This window comes from Triticum aestivum, chromosome 7B, assembly GCF_018294505.1.
Source record: "Triticum aestivum cultivar Chinese Spring chromosome 7B, IWGSC CS RefSeq v2.1, whole genome shotgun sequence".
Classification (NCBI taxonomy): domain Eukaryota; kingdom Viridiplantae; phylum Streptophyta; class Magnoliopsida; order Poales; family Poaceae; genus Triticum; species Triticum aestivum.
Genome location: NC_057813.1, coordinates 180,376,415 through 180,386,566, shown reverse-complemented (window position 1 = coordinate 180,386,566; position 10,152 = coordinate 180,376,415). Strand labels below are relative to the sequence as shown.

At 46.1% G+C, this 10,152-nt stretch overlaps 1 protein-coding gene across 3 annotated transcripts; it reads right to left on the bottom strand.

Annotated features, from left to right (window-relative positions):
* Window positions 1-4,828: 4,828 nt before the first annotated feature.
* Window positions 4,829-9,919, bottom strand: LOC123156628 (phosphatidylinositol/phosphatidylcholine transfer protein SFH8). Of its 3 annotated transcripts, none has more exons than XM_044574772.1 (15): window positions 9,668-9,919; window positions 9,068-9,133; window positions 8,679-8,949; window positions 8,472-8,571; window positions 8,123-8,389; window positions 7,944-8,021; window positions 7,766-7,867; window positions 7,633-7,682; window positions 7,416-7,515; window positions 7,204-7,302; window positions 7,004-7,123; window positions 6,677-6,836; window positions 5,691-6,055; window positions 5,444-5,521; window positions 4,829-5,361 (listed from the first exon to the last, which is right to left on the bottom strand). In XM_044574772.1, exons 2-15 carry the CDS (start codon window positions 9,072-9,074, stop codon window positions 5,341-5,343), a joined length of 1,818 nt encoding a protein of 605 aa, XP_044430707.1. In that variant the 5' UTR covers window positions 9,075-9,133; window positions 9,668-9,919; the 3' UTR covers window positions 4,829-5,340. The 3 variants fall into 3 exon arrangements, with proteins under 3 accessions (XP_044430707.1, XP_044430706.1, XP_044430705.1); XM_044574771.1 differs by having other exon boundaries at window positions 6,677-6,794; window positions 9,543-9,901; XM_044574770.1 differs by having other exon boundaries at window positions 9,543-9,898.
* Between the last annotated feature and the right edge of the window lie 233 nt (window positions 9,920-10,152).

Below are 10,152 nucleotides of genomic sequence, written 5' to 3'. Positions count from 1 at the left end.
CCTTGAGCTTCCACCACTTCGTTCTAGCGACCTTGGCACGCTTATCCCGCTGGACACGAATCCGAAAGCGGAAGTCAGCAACCACCAGCTTATGCTGGGTTACAACACTCTCCCCAGGTATCACCTTACAGTCTAGGCACGCACGCCTATCTTCTCTTCTCGAGAGGATGAAATCAATCTGGCTAGAGTGTTGGCCACTACTAAAAGTCACCAGATGTGATTCTCTCTTTCTAAAGAGGGTGTTAGCTACAATCATGTTGTAGGCTAGAGCAAAGCTTAAGACATCTTCTCCTTCTTGATTCCTGATGCCATAGCCAAAGCCCCCATGCGCCCCTTCAAAACTTATGTTAGATGTACCCACGTGGCCATTGAGGTCTCCTCCTATGAAGAGCTTCTCACCAATCGGTACACTCCTAACCATGTCTTCCAAGCCTTCCCAGAACTCCCTCTTGGTGTTCTCATTGTGGCCTACTTGCGGGGCATATGCGCTGATAACATTGAGAACCAAGTCCTCAGCTACCAGCTTGACCAGGATAATCCGGTCCCCACGTCTCCTGACGTCTACCACTCCATACTTGAGGCTCTTATTGATCAAGATGCCTACGCCATTTCTGTTTGCAGCCGTCCCCGTGTACCACAGCTTGAAGCCGGTATCCTCCACCTCCTTCGCCTTCTATCCTCTCCATTTGGTTTCTTGGATGCAAAGGATATCAACACCTCTCCTCACTGCTGCATCAACTAGCTCCCGAAGCTTCCCTGTCAGAGACCCTACGTTCCAGCTACCTAAGCGAATCCTCCTAGGCTCGGCTAGCTTCCTTACCCTTCGCACTCGTCGAGTCAAATGCGAAGACCCTTGCTCATTTTCCACTACATCCGGGCGCCGATGTAGCGCGCCACTAAGGATGCGACGACCCGATCCTCGCTCACTTGCCACCGTATCCGGATCAAGATACGGCGCGCCACTTGGGGGGTGACGGCCCGGCCCTTGCCCATTTTCCACCACACCCGGGTTCCGATGTGGCGCGTCGCTGAGAGGGTTACGCCCCAACGAAAATCTTTTGGGTTTTATCTCCATAAGAGTGGCTGAGTTTTTACGTTGGCTCGCCAAGCCTATCACAACCCTCCTCCTTTACCCGGGCTTGGGACCGGCTATGTTGAGACAACATAGGCGGAGTTGTACCTAAAAAAGTTAATGTATACAAATAAAATAAAGGCATATGATACTCCTATTCATATCTAAAAAAGTTATGTATACAAAGAAAATTAAAACAGAGAAAAATAAAAATAATAGGGGAAAATAGAAAATTTGACATAATAGAATGAACAATAAAGGACTAAAAAACCATGTGATACCCCGGACATGGCCCATTCCAAACTAAGAGCATCTTCAAGGTACGCCCTCAAATCTCCCCCATGTCTCCGGACACAAAAAACGCTCTCCCAGCGCGCCTCTCAAACCTGCCCCATAAACCCAACTCTTACATGGGATGAATATGGGTATGTCCGGATATGTTCACACATTCTGCCACATCAGCCAAGGCCGATCATGGACAAGTTTCTCTCTTTCAGTTTTTTTTTATAGGAGAAGGATACGCTGAAGTGAGAGTGGCATGGAAATGCACATGGCCCCGGTTCCTTCACTAGATTCCAGATGCAAGAACGCCTGCCAAATTGCTATTTGGCGCTTTGCGCGCCACTCGTAAGCCTTTTTACACATGGCACACACCCTCCCAGCGCACCTACCTAATAAATGGGCCATTGCATTTTCTGTTTACACAAACTTACATCACCTGATTTTGTGAAGCTTCCTTCCGGGAGCTCCTGTTTGACGCTCGTTAGCGTCAAACAGGAGAGCTTCCGCGCAGGGCTCGCGCAAACGGGCCGGCCCATTACGAGGCCACGAGTGAACATAAGAAAAACAGAATACAAACGAAAAATTATAGCCTGGTTGGATTCGAACCGGTGACCTTGTACGGCTGCGTCATCGGCCACTGCACCTAGCGACTCGGATTGGTTGTAAGTACAACGTAAACTTGAAGTACTATGTACGGAGGCAGATCTGGTTTTTAATCTTCATTCAAAAGAATGTATAATGTTTTCCTGAACAAATTTTGAAACTCGAACAACTGTTAAAAAGTGTTTTCTTTCTGGAAAACGTGAACAGTTATTCAAAACATGAACAAAAGTTTATTGATTTTTTTATATAGTGATGAACGATTTTCAAATATACATTGAACATTTTTTAGATATACGATGAACAATTTTTAACAACACAGTGAACATATTTGTGATATACACTTAACAAAATTTTGAAACATATTGAACATTTTTGAGATATACGATGAACAAATTTTATACATTGCACATTTTTGTAAAAAAAATCTGAACCATTTCTAACTACACATTGCACAACTTTGTGTATATGCGCTGAACAATTTTGTGTTCACAGTTTTAAAAATGAAATACCCATTGAACATTTTTTCATATACGCTGAACAATGTTAAATTGCGAACAAAATTTGTAATAGTGAGTAAAATTTTAAAACTGTGTACACTTTTTTGAAACGATGAACAAAATTTGGGATGCCAAAGCAATTTTTTTTTGAACAAAGTATACAAATAAAAACGAAAAATTATAAAATGAAAGAAAAGGAAAAAAGAAGAGAAATAAAAACAGAAACAGAAAAAAGAAAGAAAAAGGCAAAAAAGAAAAAAGAAAGAAAAAAGGAAAAAATGAACGAAAAGGAAAAAGAAGAGAAATAAAAACAGAAACAGAAAAAAGAAAGAAAAAGGAAAAAACGAAAAAAGAAAACAGGAAAAAACCGAAAAGAACAAAAAAACGGTTCAGGGAACCTCCTAGAAGGTTCCCAAAACCGGGTGCTGGCTCGAAGTGGGCCGGCCCGTGTTGCCTCCGTCGCTCGCTTTGCTTCAGGAAACAACGAGATCGGACGCACACGAGCGTCATACAGGATCTGCCCTTCCGAACGGTTCCTCTTTCTGGTTTTCTGTTTCAGTTATTTTTTTTGTTTATTTCTATTTATTTTTTCATTTATCATATTTGTTATTTAAAGTCTGCAAACTTTTTGTCAAACCCAAGAACTTTTTAAAAAATTTAACATTTTTACAAAATCCTTGAAGTTTTTTAAAATCACCAAACATTCAAATTTATTAACTTTTATGGAAACCAAAAAAATCAAATCCGTGAACCTTTTCCAAATTCATGAATAATTATTACATTTTTTTGAAATTTAGACACTTTTTAGATTCGTGAATAATTTTTAGAAGTTTTTTCAAATTTGAGACATTTATTTAATTCATATTTGTTTTCTTATTCTCAAGCTTTTTCAACTTTGTGACATTTTTACAAAAATCATGAACATTTTTCTATTTCATCAAGCTTATAAATTCTGTATGAAATACCGGTAGTCGAGTTTTTAAAGCGGCAACTGCTTGTTTTTCTAGTGGAACAAAAAGAAAAGGACGGGCAACGAAACGTTTTCCTACCCTAGCCGCCGCCACAAGGTGACTAGGGAGGCGATCCCTTTTTCCACCGATCTCCACTGCGAGGGCGCTGGCCCCCTCTCCCTCCGGCTGCTGCTCCGACGACAGGAGGGAAGGGGACCCCGTTCCTCTGCTCTGTAGTTAGGGTTTGAATTTGTAGGTCGTGGTGCGTTGTTTGGGTGGTGGGAGTGACACCCGGACGAATAAATCTGCCTCAACTTCACTCCCACACCGGCAGTGTCTTTCATGGCGGCGTCTCGGAGTTGATGGCAACGTGTGTTTGCCGATCCTTTAGATCGACGGCGTTAGGGTTCATGGATGATGTCGGCTAGGCGGTGGCAGCAACTCCATCAGGTGTGTCTCTTCTTCTGCTCTGTCCCCATTGCTACGGCGTTGTCTCCGACGTCATGGTGGAGCAGGGAGGTTTTGTCATCCAAGAGTACGCGCAGACGGTTGTCTACACAAGTGACAGCTGAAAGATGGTGCATCTTATGTTGGGTCTACGGTTGGAGGCTGAAAGTTCTGGTTTCCTTCTCCGACGTCGTAGTCGTGCGGGGGTATCAGTTCTGAAGTTCGATGGCGTGTCCGGGGACACGTTGCCTCGGTCTGATTCTTTCAACGGTAATGATTTTGCTTCAGGCAAACTACTTTGGAGGTCCGTAAAGCTGTTGATCAGCGATGGAGCCGCGTCGACCTCGGGTGTAGATGTGATATGTCTCCTTTTCCTTAGTGGAGAGGGACATGCGCTAGTTTTTTGCATAGGATTATCTTATCTTTTCAGTCCTGTAATATCGATGTTTACGTGGCTTGTAAGTGAATCTTTATTTTTATTAACACCCGCAAAAAAAATCTTTATTTTATTAAAAAGTCACATATTACTACGCAAAAAAAAGGGTGGTTTCACGAAAAAAAAAGAGGGGCATACCACGCGTCCGATTGTAACTGGGCTGGCCTAGACGAATGCGCTCGCGAGCGCTGCAGTCGGCGCCTTAACCGCTGTATAGGAGGTCTTACAACGCATAGCAGCCTCAAGCGTATGCTCACCACTACAGGATCCACATCCAACGGTTGCACCGCGGCCTAGCTTAAAAAGGAAAAACTAACCGCATCAAAAGACCACGGCACCGATGGCAGCTGGCGCGCCCAGTCCTGCCGGCAACTTGCGAGTGCGCAACAAAGCGGAGGCCGTGGAATCCGGGTCACGCACTAGGGGGTGCCGTGCCGTGCCGTGCCCAGCCCAGCCCACTGCCCTGTAATAAAAGACCGTGCAAGATTCGTACGGGCCAACAGCATCAACCCACGTTGCCATGTCGGGCGAGATCACGAGATTTCTGGACAGCCGAGCCTCTGCATTCCCATCACAATAACCTATCATCAGTTCAGTTCACATCAGATGAGAGGTGGCAGTGCCCCTACCATTTACACAGACATCATCAGCTCAGCGGTAAAGCCTGTCACTCGCTGTTCTTTCGGGTCAGTCAAACCTCGACGGATTCCATTCCCGCTCCCGCCCCCGCCCCCAGTGGAACGCAAAGGCAGCCGCAGCAGAGATTCATACACTTTCGGCCAGCAAAAAACATAGCACGTTGCGCTGCGCTGCGTTCACCAGGGGAAGGGGAACGAGAGAGGGAGGGAGGGGCTACCGGGCTCAAAATATGAACTAATAACCAAAAAATAAAAGGAGAGCTGATGTTCCGAAAGGAAGCGACGAGCATCGTCTCATGCTATCTTCTCTTTCGCTGTTCTCTCGAGACGGACGGGGAGGTCAAAAATGGCGCTGGCAGCTTCACTGTTAATTTCGACATGGTCGGTGCCTCGGATCAGGTCAGGTCAGGTCGTCCTATGAGCAGAACAACCTCCTCTGCACAAGCAAGCATTGGGGTGAGCACCAATTCATTTTGGAATACAATCGGTTGAGCAAGTTCTAATTGTAGACGGCGTACCTTGACTCTCGACGACTCCTGTACAGCTTCCAGACTCTCCGCCAATGAATTCTGCTTCGCCACCGTCGCATGCAGTGCCTGATCAATTCACCAAAACTACGCATAAACCACAATGCATGCATCCACAAAGAAGCAAAGCAATGCTCCAAAAATAGACATCATGTGATGAAGTTGCGTTGAGACAGGCCCAACTAACAACTCTCAAGTCTGCGATTCAATGAAAACAACAGTGCAGTGTAAAACTTACTCTTTTGGTCCTCTCCAGGTCAGCCTCGATGGATCTGATGCGCTCGAACGAGTTTAGCAACTGTTGCTCCTTGTCCTTGGGCATCTCTGGTGGCTTGCTTGCAAGATGGTTGCACACAGATTCAAGATTTTCAATGCGCTGTAAGCAAGCACTCATCTCATCAGCACTGACTGTTCGGGGCTGCGGCTTCTCTGCAGCTGGGACTGGCACCGTGGAAGGCCGGGCGTTTTCAAGCCTCCTCAGTGCTCTACTAGAGATGAAAAGCTTGAAGAAGGAGAATAGCTTGATCAAGGCTGTCACAACTTTAACAAGATTTTCAAAGCCCCATCGGACGATTGAACCATCAAGTTTGCCAGCATTGCTCCCTGCCATTAGTACAACAAACAAAATCAACAATGAGGAAGATAAAACTAGCCAACTGGATCAAGTAATGGATTCATAAATATCACCAAGGATAGATAAGGCAGTAACTTCGTGCAAGTATACTATCACCAAGGAGGCAAATAGATTCATCAGTAAATATCAACAAGCAACGTACTGTATGGTACATTAAATGAAACAGTCCTCTGGGAGTACATTACACAGGGCAACTGTTCCTGGCAGGTATACCACATGAACTGTACTTCATTCTGTCCGGTCAGTATTTGAAGTGTTTTATGCCAATGCCTTCCAATCTTCCATCTAGGAATCTACCACGCACAACCTAGGCATCTAGCATTGCAATGCCATTTTTACTTCTATCTATTGTTCTATGGATGCATTGTTCATGCAACTGAGAAACAAACAATGCAGCTCTTGGAGTTTACAAGCAACACAGATTATTTTGGTCAAATAGACAAACAGAAATTTATCTTAAATCTTGGGCTAGAGCAACCAACCAAATAGACATCATATATAGGCAACTAAATATATAACAATGTTAGCAAGCTGTGTAACAATTAATGGGATAGAGTTAAATAAGAAAAATGCAAGGGAAAAGATGATACCTAAATCACGAGGGCTTCCATTGATGGAAAATTGCCGGTTATCAGCTAGTAGTTTTGGCACAGTTTCAGTAGTTCGCCGCAGTCTCCTACCAGTTTCAAGAGACGTTTCCAGGGAACTCTGTTCGTAACAGACATAGTAAGTTGAATCTATGCCCTTTACCTACAGCAAGTATAATAAATACTGAAAACAACTCACATGTAGAAGGTTTCACATAAACGATTAAAGTAAGTTGCGGTAGGCATAGCATGGCTTTTAATGCTATAGAGAGCCAAATAGAACAAAGGTAATCACACTCGTACGAAGCAAGAATAAAGCAGTGAACTCACTTCCTCATGGACTGGAGTGAGGCAGCCATACTCAGCACCTTTAGGAATAAATGAGGATCCAAAGTCATCAATATCCGACCCTGATTCAGCGTTTGATGTGTCACTCATCATGCCTTGCCACTGCAAGTAACACATACGAAGTTAGAAGCAGCAATCAGCTAGATTATAGTTGAATGTGAAGTATTATTTCATAATCTTGCCTTCAACTGTTCCAGTCGAAGAGAAGAATCGCTTCTTTCTTCGCCTTCAGAAACTGGCTTGATATCCCTCACAGAACCAGCCTCCAGATTGTGTATCAGCTACAAATGGTACATGTATAAGTAGAGTGGTAAAAATATAATCAATCAGAATGTAAAAAAACATAAGCAGTACACCAATGAAGACTTTCACATAATTAGAGCGCCAAAAATACCTTCAAGATATAAGGATCATTCCATGGCCCTTTGTTAGACCCAAGACAACCTCCTTTGTCAATGCAGGTGCATGAACCACCAAGAAACTCTGGCAACTCACTGAGAGGAGCACACAACTATTGTAAAAATGTTGCAGAATGCATCACAATTCACAAGAAAATGAAATGGATAAGGATTAAGATTAAAACTTGTTCCTCAACATGAATTTACACTGACCTTGGGTCAATTACTTCAAGAAGTCGACTCTGGTAATTCGAACCAAGAACCTGCATTAATAAAGGTTAAACAAATTAATTGACGCTCGCAAAATGGACTGGCATGATCCTGACAAATAATCAAGTGGGCTTACATGAATCTTGGATGAAGTTTTTGGGTCAAGGAAGCCCTTCACACTGTTCCAGATCAACTTGAACCCACTGCCCGCATTTACAACAAACATTTGATGCAACGTCTGCAGTTTTATGACTTTAGAACCATCGCTCCACCATGCCAAAACACTAGCATGAAGCATTGCGCTGCAAAATTACCTCAGGATAATAGTCGCTGTCTATCTTCTGCATGCGATGTACTAGCTCCCTAGCAGTCTTGGAGAAATTCTTTAAACCCTGCACATGACAAAAAAAACATTGACGAAAACACATTGAGCAATACGTTGACAAACAGAAAAAGATATACACGCGTAGACCAAGAAGGATGATTCACATACCACACCCTGGACATCCAAGATGGTGGTGGTGGAGTCAATGTGCCTCTTGGCAGCCAATGTGCAGGCAGGGAACTTCTCTCTGAAGGCCCTCTCAAACTCCTGCACATGGTACTTGATGTACCTGTCCACAGAGGTGATCTGCATGAGCTTGTTAGGGTCGACCTTGCCGAGCCTCTCGATGTACACGGGTCGGCCTTCACGGTCGACGCCATGGTAGCCCTGAGGGTAGTAGCACAGCACCTCATCCAGCTCATCAAACTCAAAATCCTGACCACACGAACGGGTCGAATGTTAGGCGTAAAGCAGAGACTCCTTGTTCTGCATGCTTGTTGCAGGTCAGTGTGATCACCTCAAGTATTGTGTCGGCCCCAAACTCTTTCCTCCATCGCAGCATGTCTGCCCACATCTGCATTGCCTTCTCGGCGTCGAACTTCCTAGCCTTCAAGAACCTGCATCACACATTCATACGGCGAGTTTCAGATCCTGGCATTTCACAGAGCTATCCAAACAACACAGGGCCAAAAAAGGATAAGGGGTGATGGTTTGCTGACAGGACCTTAGCATCATGTGGTAGTCGTCGTGCTTGTCGGGCAGGAGGCCGTGCGCGGCCAGACGCTCACGGAAGGCGGAGACGGCGCGCTCCTCCTCGGCGTCGCGGACGTCCTCGATGGAGATGGCCGGCGGGAAGCGGAAGTCGACGCGACGCCTGCCGCGCTTCTTGAGCGCGTGGATGGCCTTGCGGCGCAGCGACCCTATCTTCCGGCGGCGGCGCTCGTCCTCCGAGTTGCCGTCGCACAGCGATATCTCGATGTCGTCGGCATGGATCACTGCAGAGAGAGAGAGCGGCGCCTCACACACACTTCCCCCCCCCCCCCCCCCCCCCCAAGGAAAAAGAACACGCAAGAAGGATGACGCGGACACCGCAACAGCAGAGCTCATTCTTACCCGACATTTTCTCCTCCAAATTCAACTTCTTGGACACCAGCTCGGAGCCCGCGTTGGAATGGCGCTCTGCGGGGGAAGAAATTCCAAAGGATTGCCAGTCAGTTGCAAGAAGCGGAAAAAGAGGACTTAAGAAAGAACACACATTTGTTGCGGCAGGCAGGAGTAAACCCTGCGCTGCGCCACAGATCTGAGCAGAGAAACGGAAGGGGGCAGCGGAGCAAATGGTGGAGAGAAACGATTTGCAGTTCGCAGGGCCAGGAGGGGAACCTGCATTGGCCACTAAAAGCAAGCAAGCGAGCGCCGCAATAAATTCCGCGCAGAGAAGCAGCATCTCATTTATTTCAATCCTAGGAACCCTCCGGAACAGAAGAAGGAAAAAAAGGCGGAGATCGAACCTGACATGACAGCCCGAATCCCTACCCAAAAAAGGGCGCAAGAACAAGAAGATAAACAAAGAAAATGGAACCCAAACCACCTTCTCCCCTCGCCGAGGCAGATCCAAGAAACCAAAGGAAACGACGCGCACGGAGGAAGAAGAAGAAGCGGAGGATTCCAGATTTCTGATGGATGAGGGACGGAAGGAGCAGGGGAGTCACATACATTTACGCCGATGCAACGAGGGAATCTTGGCTTGGGGCTTGGGACAGCAGGCAGGCAGGCAGGCAGGGGCGAGGCCGGAGCTTTCTTTTCCTTCTCCCCTCGGGTGGAGCTCTGCTCTGCTGCGTCTCTCTCTCTCCCCCACCTCTCTCGGCTCGGTTCGCTCCTTGGGGTAGGTAACTGAAGGGGAGTGGCCGCCGGTGGTGGTATTACCCTTATTTATTTGTATTTTAGCGTAGGGTATACGGTGGATGTAAGTATATACTCCGGGCGATGGGGGTACGGGAATGGGCCTACGAGATGGCCATTCCGTTCTCTTCTCGCCGAGAAATGTGGGGCGTTGCTTTCGGGTGGGATGGACCAGTTCTTCCTACGTTTTGTAGCATGCCTTTTGGATCCGGAGATATTATCCCGTTCCATTAATGCTTTTTAAGATGATCCATGCAAAAAGGGGTGTTAATCTCCTGCCAGTTAGTGCCTGTGGCGTT